Source organism: Orcinus orca, chromosome 2 (assembly GCF_937001465.1).
Source record: "Orcinus orca chromosome 2, mOrcOrc1.1, whole genome shotgun sequence".
Taxonomy (NCBI): domain Eukaryota; kingdom Metazoa; phylum Chordata; class Mammalia; order Artiodactyla; family Delphinidae; genus Orcinus; species Orcinus orca.
Genome location: NC_064560.1, coordinates 82,738,541 through 82,762,918, shown reverse-complemented (window position 1 = coordinate 82,762,918; position 24,378 = coordinate 82,738,541). Strand labels below are relative to the sequence as shown.

General features: G+C 36.8%; 1 protein-coding gene across 1 annotated transcript in view; it reads left to right on the top strand.

Moving 5' to 3' along the window:
- The window catches only part of ETFA (electron transfer flavoprotein subunit alpha), an 85,483-nt gene that overhangs the window by 44,251 nt on the left and 16,854 nt on the right, over positions 1 to 24,378 (top strand). Inside the window, exon 10 of the mRNA XM_004276349.4 lies at positions 22,946 to 23,011. Coding sequence (XP_004276397.1) covers positions 22,946 to 23,011 — 66 coding nt within the window. The remainder of the gene's footprint in view (positions 1 to 22,945; positions 23,012 to 24,378) is intronic.

The window sequence follows — 24,378 nt, the reverse complement described above, 5'->3', positions numbered from 1 at the left end:
TATTCCTATTTTATTAGCCTGTTGATGTTCATGATAATATATTTCCCCTCTCAGTACAGCATCTAGTTTAGGGCCAAGTATTGCATTTAGTTGTCATATCTCTTTAGTCTTTGGTTGTGTTAAGGGGTGGTTCTCAGTTCTTATTTAACCTTATCTTAGGCAGGTCCTCTGCACCTGGGCCTCAGAGATAGGGATTTCTTAGTGTTCCTGCTCTGACTTTCCACTCCCATACCTGTCACAGCCACACTCTGCCTTGTATCTCTTGGGGTGAGGTGGGGGGGTGGCTGGATAGCAATTTGAGTGGTCTTGAGAAAATTCAGGTGGAGGGTAAACAAAGGTTGGAGATATGTGTTGAAACTAAGAGAGAGATTTTAAAGAAAATAAATTCTGTATGGCCTTATCCATTTGTTAGACCCGGGCTGCCAGTTTGGCACTAGGTTTTCTAGAAGCCAGTTCATATTGGGAAACAAGATCAGTGTCTTCATTTACATTGTCCCTAAGGTAAAAACAAACTAATTGCACATGGGAAGCATAATTTGGCCTGGTATCAAGATCAGAGAAATACATTTATCCCTTGAGCCCTTATACAGAGGACACTATTGATTAACATCCTCAACAATATCTTTATTATAAATAGGACAGTGGTTTCATAGGGCAGGTTTTTTTTAAAAAGATAGTATTTTTCAGTGTCAGCCAATTGCCTAATATTTAAGTGTACTACTGTAAGGAGTCAAAATTATTTGCTTTTGGGCCTGTAGGTCTGGCTAGGGTAAAATTTCATAGTGGTTTCGTTGTAGAGCCCTTCTTCATATGAAATCTTATCAGAAAGCTCCATACATAACATAAGAAAAAGTGGGATTGAATTGGGGCCATGTATCTGGAGTGCTACTAACTCAGCTCCCTCCCTTTCTCAGTATTCTGAGAGATTTTCTATGGCACCTTTGCAGAGTGATTAGAGCCCTGAGCACGTTTTGAAAATCACTTGTCCAGAAAAAATTGGTGGATTGTATAGCCTCAGACAGTTTTCCACAGGTATATCTACCTGAACTGAATTTTGATTTGTTAGTATATATCAACTACATTATTTTATATTGTACCAATTTTTTAAACCCCTCATTTAGTATCATTTCCCTTTCTTGGGCACTGACCTTTCCTTCTGCTTCACAAGTCAACTTATTGTCCTCTCTATGAAAGCAAAAAACAATACAAAACAAAAACCAAGGTTACCTATATGTATCAGAGAAAGAGGTGGCCCTTTTCTTATTTAATACTAATATGTCTACCTGTCATTGGATCGCATCACTTCTTACCTCCTTTGAGATGGTATTTCATTAATTACCCCCATACTTTGGGTCCAGGGCACCTCTCTACTGGCTGCTATTTATTTATTTATTTTAGTTTTACTTATTTATTTATTTGGCTGCCTTTGGGTCTTCATTGCTGCATGCAGACTTTGTCTAGTTGTGGCTAGCAGGGGCTACTCTTAGTTGTGGTGTGCGGGCTTCTCGTTGCAGTGGCTTCTCTTGTTGCAGAGCACGGGCTCTAGGCACACAGGCTTCAGTAGTTGTGGCTTGCAGGTTATAGAGCGCAGGCTCAGGAGTTGTGGCGCACAGGCTTAGTTGCTCCATGGCATGTGAGATCTTCCCGGACCAGGGATCGAACCCGTGTCCCCTGCATTGGCAGGCAGATTGTTAACCACTGCGTCACCAGGGAAGTCCCTGGCTGCTATTTTATAACCTTAAAAAAAGAAAATTATTCATCTACCCACCCAGCAGCTCTTTTTCCCTGCTAGCTACCACCCTGTTTATCTCTCTTGCTAGGCTAAGCTTGAAAAATTAGCTTATGTTTACTAAATTCACTTTGTTTCCCATTCTTTTATTTTTATTTAAAAAATATATATGTAAATATATATTTATATATAAAATAATACAGTAAACACCTACGTTTTTACCACCAAATTTAAAAAGCAGTATTACAATTGAAAACCCCTGTAACTCTTTGCTCAATGCATATCCTTCCCTCCCTTCAAACGTAACCATTACCCTAAATTTGATGATTATTTTTTCAATGCATTTCATTTTACTTTTACTGTATATCGACAGATCCCTAAACAGTATATAGCTGAACTTTTCAACTTGAGTGCCGTGGATGATTTACAAGTTTGCCAAGATGTTGATCCTCTCAGTCTTTGGAAGAGTAAATATTATGACTAGCCTTGTTCATTTAGCCTAGTGTACCATACAAATATTACTATTTTCTGTGTGCCATGATATAAATAAGTTGGAAAACACTGATACATACTACTGTTTTGTATATTTTTAAAACTTTATGTTAATAATAGCATGCTGTTTTTTTGTTAACATCCATCACCATATATCGTTATAGAATTTTTTTTCTTCTGATGAGTACTTTTAGGATTTACTCTTGTAGCAACTTTCAAATGTGCAGTACAATATCATTAACTATAGTCACCATGCTGTGCATTACATCTCCATGACTCATTTATTTTATAACTGGAAGTTGGTGCCTTTTTGACTCCCTTCGCTCATTTTGCCCACCCTCTGACCCTTCCTCCCCACCCCCAGCAACCATCAATCTGTTCTCCATATCAATGAGCTTAGAGTTGTTTTGTTTGTTTTTTTAGATTCCACATTAAGTGAGATAATCTGGTGTTTGTCTTTCTCTTATTTATCATAACGCTCTCAAGGTGGCAAGATTTCATTCTTTTTTATGGCAGAATAGTATTCCATTGTATATATGTACACACCATATTTTCTTTTTCTTTTTGTTTTTGTTTTGTGGTACGCGAGCCTCTCACTGTTGTGGCCTCTCCCGTTGCAGAGCACAGGCTCCGTACGCGCAGGCTCAGCGGCCATGGCTCATGGGCCCAGCCGCTCCGCGGCATGTGGGATCTTCCTGGACTGGGGCACGAACCTGTGTCCCCTGCATCAGCAGGCGGACTCTTAACCACTGGGCCACCAGGGAAGCCCCACACCATATTTTCTTTATCCATGTATCCATTGCTGGATACTTAGGTTGTTGCCGTATCTTGGCTGTTGTAAATAATGCTGCAATAAATATCTTTTCAAGTTAGTGTTTTTGTGTTCTTTGCATAAAAATCCAAAAGTGGAATTGCTGGATCATATGGTAGTTCTCTTTTTAATTTTGTTCTCCATAGTGGCTGTGCCAATTTACATTCCTATCAACAGTGCACAAGGGCTCCATTTTCTCTACACCCTAGCCAGCTGTCGTCTCTTGGGTTTTTGTTTGTTTTGTTTTTCATAGCAGCCATTTCTAAGAGTGTGAGGTGCTATCTCATTGTGATTTTGATTTGCAGTTCTCTGATGATTAGCAACATTAAGTATCTTTTCATGTACCTGTTGGCCATCTTCTGTGTGGCTTCCTTGGGAAGAATGTCTGTTCATAACCTCAGCCCATTTTTTTAATCGGATTCTGTTTTGTTTTTTCTTCGCTATTGAGGTGTGTGAGTTGTTTACATGTTTTGGATATTAACCCCTTATTGGATATATGATTTGCACATATTTTCTTCCATTCAGTACGTAGCCTTTTCATTTTGTTGATGGTTTCCTTTGCTACGCAGAAACCTTTTAGTTTGATATAGCCCTACTTGTTTATTTTTGCTTTTATTGCCTTTGGTGTGAAATCCAAAATACCATCACCAAGACTAATGTCAAGGAGCTTACCACCTATGTTTTCTAAGCGTTTTATGGTTTCAGGTCTTATTCGAGTCCTTAATCCATTTTGATTTGATTTTTGTGTATGGTTTAAGATAGTGGTCCAGTTTCATTCTTTTGCCTGTGGCTGTCCAGTCTTCCCAGCACCATTTATTGAAGAGATTGTCCTTTCCCCATTGTACATTCTTGGCTCCTTTGTCATAAATTAATTGACCATATGTGAATGGGTTTATTTCTGGGTTCTCTGTTCTATTCCATTGATCTGTATGTCTGTTTTATGTCAGTACCATACTGTTTTGTTTACTATAGCTTTGTAATATAGTTTTAAATTATATTACAAATTTCTGATATGGTGCCTCCAGCTTTTTTATTCTTTTTCAAGATTACTTTAGCTATTCAAGGTATATTTTGGTTCCATACACATTTTAGGATTGTTCTAATTCTGTGAAAAATGCCATTGGAATTTTCATAGGGATTGCATTTAATCTGTACGCTGCTTTGGGTAGTATGGATGTTTTAACAATATTAATTCTTCTAATCCATGAGCACAGAATATCTTTCCATTTATTTGTGTCTTCTTTAATTTCTTTCATCAGGGTCATAGTTTTTAGTATACAGGTCTTTCACCTCCTTAGTTAAATGTATTCCCAGTTATTTTATTCTTTTTGATGCAGTTGTAAATAGGACAGTTTTCTTAATTTTTCTTTCTGATAGTTTGTTGTTAGTGTGTAGAAACACAACAGATTTCTATATATTGATTTTGTATCTTGCAAGTTAATTCATTTATTAGTGCTAACAATTTTTTGGTGGAGTCTTTAGGGTTTTCTCTTTTTAATTTTCAGACATTATTTTATTTTTATTTTTTAACATCTTTATTGGAGTATAATTGCTTTAAAGTGTTGTGTTAGTTTCTGCTGTATAACAAAGTGAATCAGCAATATGTATACATATATCCCCATATCCCATGCCTCTTGCGCCTCCCTCCCACCCTCCTTATCCAACACTCATAGGTGGTCACAAAACACCAAGCTGATCTCCCTGTGCTATGTGGCTGCTTTCCACTAGCTATCTATTTTATATTAGGTAGTGTATATATGTCAGTGCTACTCTCTCACTTCGTCCCAGCTTACCCTTACCCTTCCCTGTCTCCTCAAGTCCATTCTCTACGTCTGTGTCTTTATTCCTGACCTGCCCTTCGTTCATCAGAATCGTTTTTTTTTTTAGATTCCATATATACGTGTTAGCATACAGTATTTGTTTTTCTCTTTCTCACTTACTTCACTCTGTATGACAGACTCTAGATTCATCCATCTCACTACAAATAATTCAAATTTGTTTCTTTTTATGGCCGAGTAACATTCCATTATATATGTGCCACATCTTCGTTATTCATCTGTCAGTGGACACTTAGGTTGCTTCCATGTCCTGGCTATTGTAAATAGAGCTGCAATGATCATTGTGGTACATGACTCTTTTTGAATTATGGTTTTCTCAGGGTATATGCCCAGTAGTGGGATTGCTGGGTTGTATGGTAGTTCTGCTTTAGTTTTGAAAGGAACCTCCATACTGTTCTCCATAGAGCTGTATCAATTTACATTCCCACCAACAGTGCAAGAGGGTTCCCTTTTCTCCACACCCTCTCCAGCATTTATGTTTGTAGACTTTTTGATGATGGTCATTCTGACCTGTATGAGGTGATACCTCATTGAAGTTTTGATTTGCATTTCTCTAATGATTAGTGATGTTGAGCATCTTTTAATGTGTTTGTTGACAATCTGTATATCTCCTTTGGAGAACTGTCTGTTTAGGTCTGCCCATTTTTGGATTGGGTTGTTTTTTTTTTTTGATATTGAGCTGCATGAGCTGCTTGTATATTTTGGAGATTAATCCTTTGTCAGTTGCTTTGTTTGCACATATTTTCTCCCATCCTGAGGACTGTCTTTTCTTCTTGTTTATGGTTTCCTTTGCTGTGCAAAAGCTTTTAAGTTTCATTAGGTCCCATTTGTTTATTTTTGTTTCCATTTCCATTTCTCTAGGAGGTGGGTCAAAAAGGATCTTGCTGTGATATATGTCATAGAGTGTTCTGCCTGTGTTTTCCTCTAAGAGTTTTATACTGTCTGGCCTTACATTTAGGTCTTTAATCCGTTTTGAGTTTATTTTGGTGTGTCGTTTTAGGAAGTGTTCTAATTTCATTCTTTTACATGTAGCTGTCCAGTTTTCCCAGCACCACTTATCGAAGAGGCTGTCTTTTCTCCATTGTATATTCTTGCCTCCTTTATCAAAGATAAGGTGAACATATGTGCGTGGGTTTATCTCTGGGCTTTCTATCCTGTTCTGTTGATCTGTATTTTTCTGTTTTTGTGCCAGTACCATACTTTCTTGGTTACTGTAGCTTCGTAGTATTGTCTGAAGTCCAGGAGTCTGATTCCTCTAGCTCCGTTTTTTGTTCTCAAGATTGCTTTGGCTATTCAGGGTCTTTTGTGTTTCCATACAAATTGTGAAATTTTTTGTTCTAGTTCTGTGAAAAATGCCATTGGTAATTTGATAGGGATTGCCTTGAATCTGTAGATTACTTTGAGTAGTAGAGTCATTTTGACAATGTTGATTCTTCCAATCCAAGAACGTGGTATATGTCTCCATCTGTTTGTATCATCTTTACTTTCTTTTATCAGTGTCTTATAGTTTTCTGCATACAGGTCTTTTGTCTCCTTAGGTAGGTTTATTCCTAGGTACTTTATTCTTTTTGTTGCAGTGGTAAATGGGAGTGTTTCCTTAATTTCTGTTTCAGATGTTTCATTGTTAGTGTGTAGGAATGCAAGAGATTTCTGTGCATTAATTTTGTATCCTGCAACTCTACCAAATTCATTGATTAGCTCTAGTAGTTTTCTGGTAGCATCTTTAGGATTCTCTATGTGTAGTATCATGTCATCTGCAAAGAGTGACAGTTTTACTTCTTCTTTTCTGATTTGGATTCCTCTTATGTCTTTTTCTGCTCTGATTGCTCGGGCTGAAACTTCCAAAACTATGTTGAATAATAGTGGTGAGAGTGGACAACCTTGTCTTGTTCCTGATCTTAGAGGAAATGTTTCAGTTTTTCACCATTGAGAGTGATCTTGGCTGTGGGTTTGTCATATATGGCCTTTATTATGTTGTGGCAGGTTTCCTCTATACCTACTTTCTGGAGAATGTTTATCTTAAATGGGTGTTGAATTTTGTTGAAAGCTTTTTCTGCATTTGTTGAGATGATCATATCGTTTTTCTCCTTCAGATTGTTAATATGGTTTATCACATTGATTGATTTGTGTACACTGAAGAATCCTTGCATTCCTGGGATAAACCTCACTTGATTGTGGTGTATGATCCTTGTAATGTGCTGCTGGATTCTGTTTGCTAGTAATTTGTTGAGGATTTTTGTATTTATTTTCATCAGTAATATTGGCCTGTAGTTTTCTTTCTTTGTGACATCTTTGTCTGGTTTTGGTATCAGGGTGATAGTGGCCTCGTAGAATGAGTTTGGGAGTGGTCCTCCCTCTGCTATATTTTGGAAGAGTTTGAGAAGGATAGCTCTTCTCTAAATGTTTGATAGAATTTGCCTGTGAAGCCATCTGGTCCTGGGCTTTTGTTTCTTGGAAGATTTTTAATCACAGTCTCAATTTCAGTGCTTGTGATTGTGCTGTTTATACTTTCTATTTCTTCCTGGTTCAGTCTTGGAAGATTGTGCTTTTCTAAGAATTTGTCCATTTCTTTCAGGTTGTCCATCTTATTGGCATATAGTTGCTTGTAGTAATCTCTCATGATCCTTTGTATTTCTGCATTGTCAGTTGTTACTTCTTTTTCATTTCTAGTAATGTTGATTTGAGTCTTCTCCCTATTTTTCTTGTTGAGTCTGGCTAATGTTTTATCAATTTTGTTTATCTTCTCAAAGAACCAACTTTTAGTTTTATTGATCTTTGCTATTGTTTGCTTCATTTCTTTTTCATTTATTTCTGATCTAATTTTTATGATTTCTTTCCTTCTGCTAATTTTGGGGTTTTATTTTTCCTTCTTTCTCTAATTGCTTTAGGTGTAAGGTTAGTTTGTTTATTTGAGATGTTTCTTGTTTCTTGAGGTAGGATTGTATTGCTATAAACTTCCCTCTTAGAACTGCTTTTGCTGCATCCCATAGGTATTGGGTCGTCATGTTTTCATTGTCATTTGTTTCTAGGTATTTTTTTATTTCCTCTTTGATTTCTTCAGTGGTGTCTTGGTTATTTAGTAGCATTATTGTTTATCTTTCTTTCAATTTCCGTTTGCATGGAACATCTTTTTCCATCCCCTCACTTTCAGTCTGTATGTGTCTCTAGGTCTGAAGTGGGTGTCTTGTAGACAGGTTGTGTACGGGTCTTGTCTGTGTATCCATTCAGCCAGTCTATATCTTTTAGTTGGAGCATTTAATCCATTTACATTTAAGTTAATTATCCATATGTTTGTTCCTATTACCATTTTCTTAATTGTTTCGGGTTTGTTATTGTAGGTCTTTTCCGTCTCTTGTGTATCTAGAGAAGTTCCTTTAGCATTTGTTGTAAAGCTGGTTTGGTGGTACTGAATTCTGTTAACTTTTGCTTGTCTGTAAAGGTTTTAATGTCTCCATCGAATCTGAATGAAATCCTTGCTTGGTAGAGTAATCTTGGTTGTAGGTTTTTCTCTTATCACTTTAAATACCTCCTGCTACTCCCTTCTGGCTTGAAGAGTTTCTGCTGAAAAATCAGCTGTTAACCTTTTGGGGATTCCATTGTATGTTATTTGTTACTTTTCCTTGCTGCTTTTAATATTTTTTCTTTGTATTTAATTTTTGATAGTTTGATTAATACGTGTCTCAGCATGTTTCTCTTTGGGTTTATCCTGTATGATACTCTCTGTGCTTCCTTGACTTGTTTGACTATTTCCTTTCCCATGTTATGGAAGTTTTCAACTATAATCTCTTCAAATATTTTCTCAGTCCCTTTCTGTTTCTCTTCTTCTTCTGGGACCTCTATAATTTGAATGTTGGTGTGTTTAATGTTGTCCCAGAGGTCTCTGAGACTGTCCTCAATTCTTTTCATTCTTTTTTCTTTATTCTGCTCCTTGGCAGTTATTTCCACCCTTTTATCTTTCAGCTCACTTATCCGTTCTTCTGCCTCAGTTATGCTGTTACTGATTCCTTCTAGAGTATTTTTAATTTCAGTAATTGTGTTGTTCATCATTGTTTGTTTGCGCTTTAGTTTTTCTAGATCCTTGTTAAATGTTTCTTGTATTTTCTCCATTCTGTTTCCGAGATTTTGGATCATCTTTACTATCATTACTCTGAATTCTTTTTCAGGTAGGTTGCCTATTTTGTCTTCATTTATTTGGTCTTGTAGGTTTTTACCTTGCTCCTTCGTCTGTAACATATTTTTTTGTCATTTCATTTTTTTTTTTTTGATGGGTGGTGCTGTATTCCCGTCTCACTGGTTGTTTGGCCTGAGATGTCCAGTACTGGAGTTTGCAGGCAGTTGGATAGAGCTGGGTCTTAGTGTTGAAATGAGGACCTCTGGGAGGCCTCACTCCGATTGATATTCCCTGGGGTCTGAGGTTCTCTGTTAGTCCAGCAGTTTGGACTCAGAGCTCCCACCACAGGAGCTTGGGCCATACCTCCAGCCTGGGCGCCAAGATCCCGGGAGCCAGTCACTGGGGGTTCCTCCCGTCCCCTTAGGTGTCCATGGTCCCCCTCTGGTGCCTGATTGGTGCCCTTGAAATCACATAGAATGATGAGAATCTATTCAGGTCGACCTCTAGGATGGAAAGGAGCCCATTCATGAACATCTCTGGAAAAGACCTCTCAATATCCCGAGAGAGCTGCTCAATGGTCGTACCATCGTGGTGGGGACGCGAGGGCCTTGCTGGCAATGGGAAATGATGCCACAGCTTGGGCCACTGAGGGGCAACCCGGAGCACTGCAGGGGCACCACTGAGGGCAGGGCGAGATGCTCTCACACACTGAGGGGGGTGCATGGTGGTGGCAGGACACCCCCGCCCTTACCCCACTGTGGGGAGGGCCTGTCATGAGACGTGCAGTGAGGCTAGAGTGCCCATGGCATGAGAGGCAGTGGTGGAAGACCAAAGGCAGGCCGGGGTCCACACCCCTGCCTTCCATGCACCACTGCCAGGTGGGCGGGAGAGCTAGGGTTTTCTGTATATAATATCATGTCATCTGCAAATAGAGACAGTTTTATTTCTTCCTTTCCAAGGAATGCCTTTGGATGCCTTTTATTTCTTTTTCTTGCCTAATTGCTGTGGTGAGGACTTTTAATACTATATCAAATGAGATTGGTGAGAGTGGGTGTCCTTGTCTTACTCCTAATCTTAGAGGAAAAACTTCCAGCTTTTCACTGTTGAGTATGATGTTACATGTGGGGTTTTCATATATGGCCTTTATTATGTTAAGGTATATTCCCTCTATACCCGCTTTGTTTACTGTATGTGTTCTTTATCCTGTTTTTAGTCAGTTTTGTTTGTGAGATTCATTCATTTAATGCGGGTAGCATCTTTTCATTTGTGTTACATTGACTTATGGTATTCTAGTATATAAATATATCATAACTCCACCATATTCCTATTAATGGATTTTATTTAGGTAGTCTATAAATTCTTGCTATTACAAGTAATGTTGCTATAAAGATTCTTAAATGTCTCCTTGTATGTTAGTATTTCCCTAGAGAAGTATGCCTAAGGGTGGAATAGCTTAGTTACCAGTAAATGTCTAGCTTTACCAGATATTGACAAATTATTTTCCAAAGTGGTTATTTACACTTAACAACAGTTTATAAAATTTACCTTTATTCTCATCATCTCTGTATTTTGGTATTTTCTCTTTTTTAAGGTTTTGCAGTTCTAGAGATAGATGATAGTTCCAAAGATAGGTAGTGGTGATGGTTGCAGAGCAAGGCAAACACACTTAATGCTACAGAACTACACTTAAAAATGATTAAAATGGTAACTTCTTTGTTAGTTATGTTTTACTACGATTTTTAAAAAGTTTTGCCTGTCTTATGGGCATGAAATCTCACTGTGTTTTTTAATTTGCTTTTCCCTGATTATTAGTGAGGGATCTTTTCATATGCTAAATGTCCATTCATGGTTTTTTCCCTCTCTGAGTTTCCTGTTTATATCTTTTTTGCCCATTTTTCTATAGAATTGTCTGTCTTCTTATCAATTTCTGGATGTTCTTTTATATATTCTAGATACTAATCTTTTGTTATGTATGTTACATTTCCTCTCAGTTATGGCTGTCTTTTCCATTTTTTAAATCATATTTTTTGATAAACAGAAGCTTATAATTTTAACATTGTTGAACAGTTTTTCTTTTTTGATATGTGCTTTTTGTGTCTTATTTAAGGACTCTTTCCTAAGACAGGGTCTTAACAATATTAATCAGTATTTGTTTTCTTAAAAGTTTTAAAGTTTTGCTTTTCCCATTTTGGTTTATAATCTACTTGATTTGATTTTTTGTTTGGTGTGAAGTAACTATTTAATTTTTCTTCATGTAGCTAATCATTTATTACACATTTCCTTTCTCCCCCACTGATCTACAGTGTTACCTCTTACATATCAAGTTTACATACATGCACAAGTCTATTTCTGTGTTCCCTGTTCTGTTCTATCCATCAGTTGTTTATCATTGTACCAATACTGCACCTAAAGCTTTATAATAAAATTATCTAGTTGGGCAATACCCCTCTCCCTCATTCTTCTCCAAAATCGTCTTAGCCATTTTTGGCTCTCTGCCGTTCTTCACAGTTTTAGAATTAATTTGTCAAGCTCCACAGTTGGAGTTTTGATTGATAAACATCCCTATCTCTTATTTTCAAGGGAATTCTAGTGTTTCACCACTAGGTATGATGTTAAAGTAGTTTCCTACAATAGACAGTGTCATATAATGGTTAAAAATGTTAACAGTCCAGACTTTGTAGCCAGATTGTCTGAATTCAGTTCTTAGTATTACCACTTGCTTGCTGTGTGACCTTGGACAGATCACTTAGCTTCTCTGTGCCACAGTTTTTTCAGCTGTATAATGGTGATAGTAACAGTCTGTATACTTCATATGGTAGTTCTAAAGATTTAATGAGTTAGTATATGTAAAACACTTAAAACTGTGCCTGGCATATAGTATAAGTACTGTGAATTAGCTATTTTTATCATTACTATTATAAATCCTTGTTAGCTGAAAGTTTGTTTGTTTTGAAATCGTGAAGAGGTATTGAATTCTTTAACTAATACCTGATAGTTTGTTAGGACATTAATTAACATGTGTTGAGCTTAACAGAGTGTCAGATTTATGCTCTGACTAGAATTTAATGAATATGGCTTTTTAAGCCTTGTCATAGTTAGTGGTAGTTCCCATTTAACTTTTTTTCTGGATTGCTTTTTAGAAGCCCTGTTGATGACTTTATGCTCCTAATCATCCAAACATATAAGCTTATTGCAGTCATTAAAGAATCTGTTACCTAATGCCAGGAAAATGTGTTTTTACACTTAGTGGAAGTAGATTACTTTGTCTGTATTTTGGTATTTTACTAACAGATTAGTGGTTCATTTATAATTGTAAGACAAGGTGAATAGTTACTAGATGAAGAAGCAGTTTTGGGGAGAATTTAGCAAGACAAGAAATTTTGTTTCGGGGTTCTCTTGAAAAATTTCACTAATGTTGAAAAATCTGTGTATGAATAAATTTTATGGAGTTATTTGTACACAGCTGGAACTGAATTTATGGACTGCTTTTCTGACTTGTTAAAAAGCTAAAGATTGACAACCCCTTTCATACTGCATTATCCAGCTTGGCTTTTAACTCCAGGAGAACAGTGTTCACAAATTGATGCTCTGTTCCTTTGGGGTTGGTGTAGAAGCATTAAATTGTACTAAAATATTCATATGTGAGTGCATTTAGCTGAAAGCAATTGATGTTCTATTCCCAAGAGGACAAAGAGAAATGCTGTATGGACCTGTAGTCCAGAAAACACCCTAAGCATGCTTCTTAAAGGTAATTACATGGCCTGGATGATCGAAGCCCTTACAGTGAAGCTTAAAATGACAAAGGAGAAGTTGTAGAACTAATAAACTGTGATTTGGATGTATAAATAGTTTGGTTGTGCAGTAGTTAAAAACTTCTTTGCTAAAAGTTAGTTGTAATTGTATCTTTGGGTTCTAATTAAATCTTTGCTTTATTTACTTAGCTAATTTTTATTAGACTGATTTCTCTAAACATTTATTTCAGAGGACAAATATCAGCCAGGTTTTTTATCCATTACTACTTTATATATAAAGTTAAATTTTTTAAGTTTTGGAGAGACAATTGAATTTTTTAATGTATATATTAGAACTTTAAAAAAAGATTCCACTGATATAATTGACATGTAGGTGGTCAATCTCATTTAACAGCTGGCACGAAAATCAGTAAGAGTAGACAGCAAATCTTTGTTGTAGTTGTTGTGGTGTGGCAACTTGAATAAAACTGTTCTAAATTTCTATTCTTATTCTAACTGTATTTTTGGTTCTTTCATATAAAAGCTAATTTTTTTCTCATGTGTAGTTTCTGATAAGATAAACATGCACATTCATGTCAGAGAACATAAGACACTGTACTAAAAGGAAATGTTTATTTAATGATGGTTGATCAGTTAGAGTATGTAATTCAATCCTTGTGCTTACTTTAGGGCCAAAGACATGAGTACTTGGATCTTGTATAAAACATTTTAATAACTTATTTTAATATAATTATATATTAATATTAACTAAACTTAGTCTGTAAAGGAATTTGGGAAATGGTATTTGGGGCAGGGGAATATCTTCCATTTCCTTAAAGTGAGATTACTTAGAAGGTCTCCAGTAAGGTTGGAAGAATAGTAAATTTATTATTGTGTTATAGGCACTTCCCTTTTCTACATTACTAGCTCTGCTCCAATTCTTATAACTTTAAAATGTGCTTCAAGGAGTCTTTGTGTAACTTGGGCTGAACTTCACAGAAAACTCTAGTTGCTTTTTAAAAAAACAAAACAAAACATTTTAGAACAGTTTTAGATTTACAGAAAAATTGCAAAAATAGTACAGATAATTCCCATCAATCTTTTACCTGGTTTCACCTATTGTTATTTTTTTAATGTTATGTTGAACTATTTACTTTTGATAGTTGTTGAAACCATAGGATTCTAGAATTAAGTGTTTTGAAGACGGATAATTATGTAAAGGATTCTGTCAAGGAAGTTACTTTTTGATGATTTTATTGTGGTAAAATCTAATGAAATTTACCATTTTAACCATTTTTAAATGTACAATTCAGAGGCATTAATTACATTCAGAATGTTGTGCAACCATAACCACTGTCTGTCTATTCCCCAAAGTTTTCATGGCCCCAAACAGAAGCTCTATACCCATTAAGCAGTAGCTCCCCATTCCCTCCCACCCCAGTCCCTGGTAATGCCTAATCTACTTTATGTGTCTATGATTTTGCCTATGCTAGATATTTCATAAAAGTGGAATCATACAATATTTGTCCTTTTGTGACTGTCTTCTTTTAGCATGTTTTCAGATTTAATCCATGTAACGTGTGTCAGAACTTCATTCCTTTTTATGGCTGAAAAATATTTCAGTAATAGTCCATGAACATTTTTTTTTTTTTGCGGTACGCGGGCCTCTCACTGTTGTGGCCTCTCCCGTTGCGGAGCACAGGCTCCGGACGTGCAGGCTCAGAAGCCATGGCTCACGGGCCTAGCCGCTCTGCGGCATGTGAGATCTTCCCGGACTGGGGTACAAACCCGTGTCCCCTGCATCGGCAGGTGGACTCTCAACCACTGCGCCACCAGGGAAGCCCCCATGAACATTTTGTTTATCCATTTATCTGTTGATAGATACTTGCGTTGTTTTGTTTTCACCTTTTGGCTATTGTGAATAATGCTGCTATGAACATTCACATACAGATATCTGTTTGAGTCCCTGTTTTAAATTCTTTTGGGTGGTATACCTAGGTGTGGGATTGCTGGGTCACATGGTAATTCTCTGTTTAGCTTTTTGAAGACCCTCCAAACTGTGTTCCTCTGGTTACATTGTACCTTTCATAAGCTCCTTGGCACAGAAGTTATCTTAATAATTTTAGATTAAATAATCATCAAGAAAGGCTGTGCACAAACAATGGCCTTCTTAGTAATTTTGGGAAAGAGGTAGCTTGGTGAGTGAAAAGAACAGTACTTGGAAGTCAGGTTCAATTGCCAGCTTTGGTTTTTGGGGCCTCTGTTTTTTCATTGATTAAATAAAAAGATTATGCCTAAATTCGTAGAGGTTCCTTAGTACTCCAAAATTCTATATAGGTATATATAATTTAGCATGATCTAACTAACCATGTCAGTTAAAAAACCTTACTGATAAAAAATTTTATAGTCAAAATTTTTATTTGATCTGCTAAAATGCAAAGTTTGTAATGGACTGATTGTATATCTAAATATTTTGATGTCATACACCCAAATATTTCATTGTAATTTAATCTGAATAATTTTATATAATAATTTTATATAATATGCTTTGCTTTCTATCATTCTACGTATACTTGAAGAATATCTCCCCACCGTAGAAAATCTGTGAATTGGTATAGAAGCTAATTACATAAATGCTAAGCATTTAATTGCAAAATAGTTAAATATTAAAAATTTATTGTCAAAATATTCTCTTAAGAAAAATTAAAGGTTAAGAAGCCTGCCTTTTACTAGGTGTATATAACTTTGAACAACTCAGCAGGCCTGCCTGAGCCTGTGCTTTCTGTTCTGTAAAATGAGAAGAATTTCCACCCCTTAGAGTTGTCATAGTTAAGTGAGTTAATGTATATAAAGTAGAATATGGTTACTGGCAATATTATAGACAATTCATGTAGTTGTGATGATTACTATGCCATCTTGAATCCTGATAAAACCTGAGTTAGTCCTAGTATAGGAGCATTGTCTGATGGATGGGACATACCTTCAGCTTCAAACCAAGAGTATGGGTAAAGTTCTCTATTCATGTAAAACTCAGTTTAGCCATAATCCTGCCTGAGAATTTCATAATATAGGCAGAGAGCTGTTTGAGAAAAGGGCCACAGATAGTTGTGCTTTGCGTTTTGGGGCCTCTTCCAAAAAGAGAAGAGACTTAAACACAATTTGGCAAACAGAGGAAATAGTTTGGCCTTTTAAATGAGCAGCAGGATGAAATATAGCAATATTAATGCACAGGAGACTTGCCCTAATTAGAAAACATAATTCAGTTAACCTACTTCTCAAAGAGACGTTCATTATTTGTTATGATGAATTCCATTTAACTCCTAACCTGGCATTTGTCCTGTGTATGTGTTGTGTTTTAGCTGTAACAGTTGCTGTTTAAGTTTATGCCTCTGTAGTCTTCTGAGTAAACAAGGGTGAGAGAGCATGTGCCATTCTGTAAAACTTGTCCTGTCTGAGGTAGTCATAGGGTATTGTTTTTGAGCACGTAACATTGGATTGCTGAACTCTAGTGAGAACTACTTATATGATGTCTTTAAAATTTTTTATCTTTGAATAAATGTAGTTTTTTACATTCCTTCCCCAACTCTATTTAGAAAGGGAGACTTGGTAGGAAAGATATTTTAAACCTGATTTTTAAAGAGATGAAGTAATATTGGCCTGGTTTTTCTACTTGGAAAGCTCCAGATTTAACTACTCCTCTCATAGCCATATTTCATATAAACAAAAAAGTAAATGTTTAAATCTTTCCTTTCTACTTTGTTTAAAGTAAAGCAGATCTGAAGTTGCTGCAGCAGAATACTGTTCCAATTCTAGAAAAAAAGTGTAATTTCAACTTGATATATGTATTTTTTGTATGACCAATTTGACATGTCTTGGTACCTGTATGAAGATTGTGTTAGAATTTTGTAAAGAAACTCACCTCAACTTCCTAGGCCGGCCAGCACTGTCTAGAAAGTTGGGCAGAAATTCAAACTTTGCAGCTAGTACTAAATGCAAAACAGAAACTAATAAATATCAATAAAAAGAAATTTCCTCAGTACATTATCCCAGAAGAATTGTATCAAGTTAAGTAACAACTTGCCTTGAGATAGTAATAGTTACTATTACAATAGTAAACTACTTAAGTAGTTTAAAGTGGAATTTATATGGTAGTTGGTTGTCTAATGCCTTCTAGTTTAAAGATTTAGTGATCATTCAGTAATAATAATAATAGCATTAATGTCTAATATCTTGAGCACATCACATGCATTCTGTTATTTAATAATCACAGCAATCCTTATTAGCTGCAGGTATTTATCTCCATTTTACACGAGGAGATTGAGCCTTTGAGAGGTTAAGTAACCTACCTGAGAACACAGATGTTAAGTGGAAGAACCAGGATCTGAACCCATCTGTCTCTGATCTTATTATATTTGTTATGGTGATCTGTGAAGAGTCACCTTCAGTGTTACTACTATGGCTTGCTGAAGGCTCAGATGATGGTTAGCATTTTTTTAGCGATACAGTATTTTTAAATTTAGATAGGTATGTTGTTTTTTTAGACATAAAGTTATTGCACAATTAATAGGCTACAGTAGAGTGTAAACATACTTTTATATACATTAGGAAACAAACTTCTTGTGACTCGCTTTATTGGGATACTCGCTTTATTGCAGTAGTCTAGAACACGCAAAATCTCCACAGTATGCCTGTACCCTTTTTTAAGAATTGTGAGCTTCTCAGGATACATTTTTCAGGTTTTTCTAAAATTTTAAGAAAAAATATCTTACTAGAGGACAAAATTTGATAATTAGTTTCAGAGTATAAATTTACTGTTTTTAAACCAGTCATTTTCATCTGCTTTTGGTTTTCCTATGATGGTCTACTGTACCTGAAAATTGATGGATTTTTGTCATCTATTTGTGTCTCTATTGGCTGCTCCCTTGTTTAATCTTGCTGTCTCATGTCTCTTACACTCATCTTCAGCTTCGTCATTCTGCTGACTTTCCTTTTTGGTTCTCTCACAGAGTTTGAACAACCTATAAATGTTCTTGTTCTGAGATAATACAAGCAAAGCTGACACAAGAGACTAATGTCATTCTATCCTGAGGTCTACTATCAAACTATGCTCTACAGTACCTCTTAGAGCTTACAAGAAGGCTCTTCTTTAGCTTGTTTTTGTTTGTTTGCTTGTTTTTTTGTTTGTTTTTGATTTTTTTGTCCATGCCTCATGGCTTGTGGGATCTTAGTTCCCTGACCAGTGATCAAACCCAGGCCCTCAGCAGTGGGCCCTGGACCTCCAGGGAATTCCCTTCTTTAGCTTGCTCTTAAATCATCTTGGATCTGTGCTGTCCAGCATGGTAACCACTAAGCTACATGTGGCTATTGGGCCCTTGAAATGTGGCTAGTCTTAATTGAGATTATATTATTAAAATTGGTTTCACCTATTTCATTTTACTTTATTTAATGAGGCTAATAGAAAATTTTAAATTATGTAGCTCACATCATATTGTATATATCTTGGATTTAATAACGTTAGGCAAAAATCACAATGAGGAAATAAGAAAATTTTCTCCTTAGCTTTTGCACCAGAATCCTCTAGAGAGCAGGACTTAGAAATAAATACCTCTTGGAATTCCAGATTTCCTGCACAAGGTTTGGGTAAAGCAGGAGAATGATGTTAGCACATACTTTCTGAAGAAAGCAGCCCAAACCCAAATCATCCACCAGGGAATACTCTGACCATGTCGATTCCACAGGTTGGTTAGATTTCTGTAAAAGTGTTAAGATTTCATTCCAGTCTTTCTGTTTTCAGACATACAGATTTATCATCAGGCTAGGATCAATAAAACTTCTTCTAAAAGCTTATTTTGTTTGAAGGACTAAGGGAACAGGAACAGATGGATATAAAAGTGGACTCCTGTTTGGCAGAGGATAGAAATGACTACAGAGGACTGTCATCCTGCAAACTGCTTCCTGCTTGTAAAGGCCTTTCCACTTCTTGGTGGCAGGAACAGAAAGTAAGGGGTTGAGTAAGAGACCAGAGCTCTATCACACCCTGATTTTTTCCTGTAATGAATTACAGATTTTTATTATCTTACCTTAACCTACATTGTTAGACTGTGAGCTTCACGAGAACACAGGACAAAGAATTAGTTGTCTTTATATTGCCTGTAACGTATAACTGTACCAACAACAGTAAAACCATGTTATGGCATCCTTAAGACAGTGACAGTGTTCGTACCACAGGGGGTTCTTACTGCCCTGCACTTCTACTAGTCCATACAACTCTTCTGTATGAATTAGGAAAAAAGTACCCCTTTCTCAAGTTACTTTACTGCCATCTGTTGGAAAATTATTGTAATAAAATGCAGATCTTTAACGACTATGATATGAATGATACCTCCCTTCAGAGTTGTTCAGTATACAGCCTGCTCAGCTGTACATGGTAGCCCTGGGACCACCCCAGGAGTCCACTGGTCACCCAGTGGGCTGAGAAAATCAATGTTTGAGCAAATCTCAATTCATGAGTGGCACACCAGTGTCTTGGGAAACCAGATACTTATGCTAAGAACTGAAGCCTTACAGTAACCCTATGAAGTGGGGATTCTTAGAATCCCAGTTTTTCAGATGAGCAAGCTGAGGCATAGAGAGGTTAAATAATTGGCCCACGGTCTCATGTCTGTTAGGTGGCTGAACTGGCATTTAAACATAGCAGTGAGATTCCAGAGCCTAGATTCTAAACAACAATAATATGCTCCTCTTGCAAACCTCTGTTAACCACACTGGATGCAGAAGTTTCCAAGCCCCATTCTTGTTTTTATCTGAGCCCACTCTAGAGTAGTTTAGACATCTGCCCGTAAGTTCTTTGGATGAGTCTACAGCTGTAGTCTTTTTTAGGCTTTGGCAAAGGAAGAGAGATTTGTGTTTACCTCTGCCAGAATTTGTTTGTATTGAAGAAGGTGCTGTTCCTTTTTTTTTTTTTTTTTTGGTCCCTTCTTTATATTTCAGAATAACCTCTGGTTCTCTTACTGCTCTGTGGCTTTATTTCTTCCCACCAGTCTCCATCCTTGAATTGCAGGATGATCCACCTAGACTGCTACCAGCTGTGTAGTTTGTCCTAGTCTCTCACTCTTCAAGATTTCCCTCTGCTTGTAAAGGCTACGAGGATTTTATCTCCAGGACTACCCCTCCTTCCTTTTGTGTCTGTTCCTTTCTTTAATCCCACCTCTTCTTGAACCGTTAATTGCTGTTCTCCCCTCCAACATCGCCTCTCATTTTCTCTCCAAATTATCTTACTATCTGATTTAGAAAGAAAGTGCCTCAGGGCAGGCATTGCCTTGTTATGTTGTGAAGCAGTGTCTAAAGTGCTCCATAAATTAGCATCTGTGGAGAGTTTTGTACATACTAATTATTATTATTGAAATACAGAAATGCTTTCTGAACCATGAGGAAGCATCCTATGATACTAGTCTAATTGCCTGTACATGTTTTTTAAAAAAGAAGAAAAAAAGCCTCTCTTCCTGCCTTAGAGAGCTATCAGATCTCAGAACAGCAGCCAAAATCTCAGGACTCGTTCAGGGCTGTTGTTTCAAAGCTTTTATATTTATTAAGAGAACCATGTTTGCAAGATAGTATAAAATAAGGTCCTGTTGGTCATGTGGACCTGTCTGGGCAATTTATGCTGGTCAGAAAGGAGGGAATGACCCTGGAACCACTTGCCTTTGGTTTCCTTTGCCCCAGAATCTGTTATTTCCTTAGTGACATTTATGGATAAAGCCAACAGTATTCATTTCTCAGGGGGTTTAAAGTAAATTTCATTTATATCATATTTATGTTGATGTGTAGTGCCAGAGTGAATCAGCATTTTTTATTAGCATTTTATAATGCAAATGGAGCAGCTTTTAAAACTGGCTGAATTTTCTTTTTTAAAAAATAAATTTATTTATTTATTTTATTTTTGGCTGTGTTGGGTCTTCGTTTCTGTGCGAGGGCTTTCTCTAGTTGAGGTGAGTGGGGGCCACTCTTCATCGCGGTGCACGGGCCTCTCGTTGCGGAGCACAGGCTCCAGATGCGCAGGCTCAGTAGTTGTGGCTCACGGGCCCAGTTGCTCTGCGGCATGTGGGATCTTCCCAGACCAGGGCTCGAACCCATGTCCCCTGCAGTGGCAGGCAGATTCTCAACCACTGCACCACCAGGGAAGCCCAAACTGGCTGAATTTTAATGAAGACATATATGTCAGAAAGACTCATTTACAGAACTATTGATCCTTCCCAATACTTGCTTTGAGAATATACTTAAAAGAGTGGTTAGTAAGACAGTGTCTGTCTAAATATCTTACTTTAAAAATCTTTACATTAGAACTTTTTGGTCTGGTTTTCCTGAATGTAGGATTTAGTAAGTATACTTTGATTAATAATTTAATGAATGTTCTTTCTTGAAAGAAATGCTAGTCAGAATAAACTGAAATGATGCTAAAATTATCAATTGAAGTTACCTGTAAAATCGTCAATGGAAAATAGTGGTGCTTGTTTATTACTCATGTGAGTGTCCATGTCTGGTAAGACAGTATAATGACAGGGCCTTATTGTATTGTCCAGCTGTGTATGATCATAATTGACACATTGGATTATGTTTAAGATAGAATCATGGAGCATGGGATTGCTTTTTATCCTCACCCATACATTTTACTTTCTGCAGTATACCCTCCACCCTAAGACACAGTCTCTTTAGGCCAAATTGCTCTTTCTTATCTTCAGGCTTTTGATGGTTAACTATAGAGCAAGTTGAATCAGAAAACAAGCCCAGCTCATTTTAGATTTTTAGATGATTAACTCACAATGGGGGCTAGGTTGTGTCCTTTCCGGGGTACACAGTGTATCTCACTGCTCTAGAAGCAATGGACACTTTATGCCTTTAAAGATGAGACCCAGAGATATGCTGTCAGTGTGCTGTGTCGAGTTACAGGTTTCAAGCTGCACAAGAGCTGAGGATCATCTGTTTTACTGGGCCTCAGCTCTAGCTATACATTAGAGCATCGTGGGGAGCTTTTTAAGAAAGGTCCAATGCTGGAGAGCTTTTTTAAAAAGCTCCAATGCTCATAAATAAGATTATGAGCAGTACAGAAAACAAAGTGGGACCACCTGACACTGTCACTGACTTCGAAGTATCTGCCCTGTAATAAAACTGAGTGTGACAGAGCCACCTTCAATGCCTTCCATGTTATTCATATTGAGGAGAAACTTTACTGTCATTTGTGACAAAACTGTAGTGTTATTTTGGTTACATGGTAGGTGCACCCCCTACCCAAGCCAGGACTTGTTAGTTCAGTTTATGTGTGGGAAAAGCTTTTCAGTTGAAGCTTTAATTATCCCTACTAGACAGAATAGAGCAGCTAAGCTCTTTTAATTAAGCACTTATTAAGTCAGTTTTCCATGATGATAGTGAATTTTACTTGTCAAACATGGATACTTTAAAATTTTTAGATAAAGGGACAGAGAGCAGCAGTAAGTCATCATTCCCTTTGTAATTAGTGGGGGCAGAGGGGTAGGAAGAGATGCAAATATCATCAACATTTACTTAGAAACTACAGTGTGGTGACCCATTTATTAGGCGTTAGAAATACAAAGGTTCATTCTATGCCTTTGAGAAATTTGTTATTTTTTAGTTAAGGAGATTGTGTGTGTGTGTATGACTCTTGAGACTGATTTGTATTTTTGATTTTTCTAAATATGAAGCTTAATAAATATACCCTAATTACCACTTCCACAAATATCCATGAGAAGGCAAACAATTAAGTCAAAATATATTTTAATATGTGTAAGTGTATGTGTCTATATGTTTATATACAATGTGTGTGTATTGTGAATGGTTACATACAGAGTGATGAGTTGAAGTGTGGTTATCCAAATGAGTAGCATAGACAAAAAAGTGCTACCTCACAGGAAATTGTGAGATTAAGTGAAACAGTTGATGTAAAATGCTTAGCACAGTGGTTGACACATAGTTAATGCTCAATAACTCTCATTATCCATGTATTTATTATTATACCACCACTACTATAGGAATTCAGAGGAAAATGAGGACTATGGGTTAGGGAGATCAGAGAAGGAGGAAAGCATAATTTAAGTAATACATATTGCATCTATTCTATTTAAAATACTTTTGGTGTAAGACTCGAGTTGCTAATTAGCAAATACTTTGGAAGGTATAATATATAAATACATACTAATGATATGGTCTCTTTTGTTTCAGGAACTTTATATTGCTGTAGGAATATCTGGAGCCATCCAACATTTAGCTGGGATGAAAGACAGCAAGGTAACTACACAACAATAAAGATGCTAAGAGGAAAAGTTTTCATATTTTAAAACTTGGGTTTGACTGGTATGTTTCTATGTAGTTATAGTGTGTATAGTGGAACCATTCACATGAACACAAATCTAGGAACTGAAAGATAAATAAGCTACTGTACCCTGCCTGAAGATGTACCATTGGTAGGAGAGGCAGTGCTATGTCATGGAAAGAGGTGTGAACCTGAATCCCAGCTCCACTGCCAACTTACCACGTGACATGTCCTATTGGTACCTCAGTTCTGTGTCTGCCAAATGCAGGTGTTGGGTGATGATCTCTAAGATCCCTTTCAGCTCTGACAATCTATGGATAGAAAATGTGGGGTGAAAACAACTTGATGAGGTTCTGACTTATCTAGTTTATGAGGATCTGATGCCTGATTCTCTCTCTGCTTCACCCTAGTCCCCTAATGGTTCCACCCTCATACCTCAGCAAGTCCCCTCTTCTTGGGTTGTTACTAAATTGCGACTGACATGTTTTGGATTGGAGTGTCTCAAAACCTCAGTAATTGTCAGAAATACAGTGTATAGAGGAAACACTTGATTTTAACTTGCTACTTGGACTCTATGTGTGATGACTCTGTGAACATATATTTCAGAATATGACACATTAATTCATGCATAACAATGCACAGTTTGAATTATGAACTTAGTCTTTCATGAAGTCAGAGATGCCTCTGACACTCCTGCTTTTATCCATTCAGATGGAAGTTTGATATAAAAGGTAATAAAACTTTTAATAGGTTTAACTTCTAACTTGAAAAGATGCATGCACTACCTCCTTGTAACCTCTAAATGAATTGGCCCCAAATCAGTCAGATTTCACAGTTGGATGGCAGGTTTCTTTACTGAGCTCTGAAAACAGCAGTGCCAATGGGGAAAATGTTATTGCTGCATTAGAGGAAAAAACCACTCCAACACCAGCAACCTTAAAAAATACTTTTAGCTGGGCCAGTTCAGACATATCTAGAATTCTGCTTCTCTAAAATAAAAGACTCTACCTGCCTAGACGATCTTGGTGAAAGTTCTCATTACATGCCAACAGGGCTGGATTGGGAGAACTGGACTAGATAGTCAAAGCAAAAAGAATAATTGAAGTAAGGAGACCAGTGTTGGGGAACAATCCATAAGAATAAACTTGAGCCAAGAATTTGTCTCTCCATGCCATCAACAAATATTTATGAAACATGTGTACTTTGTACTAGATGCTGGAGATGCTCAAATGAAAAAGACATAGTCCCTGCCATCACTGTCTTGTGTGGGAGACACAGCAGTCTTAGGTTGTAATTTTGGTTAAGCTCTAAAATGGAATATTAAGTGATTGGTTTAAATCTG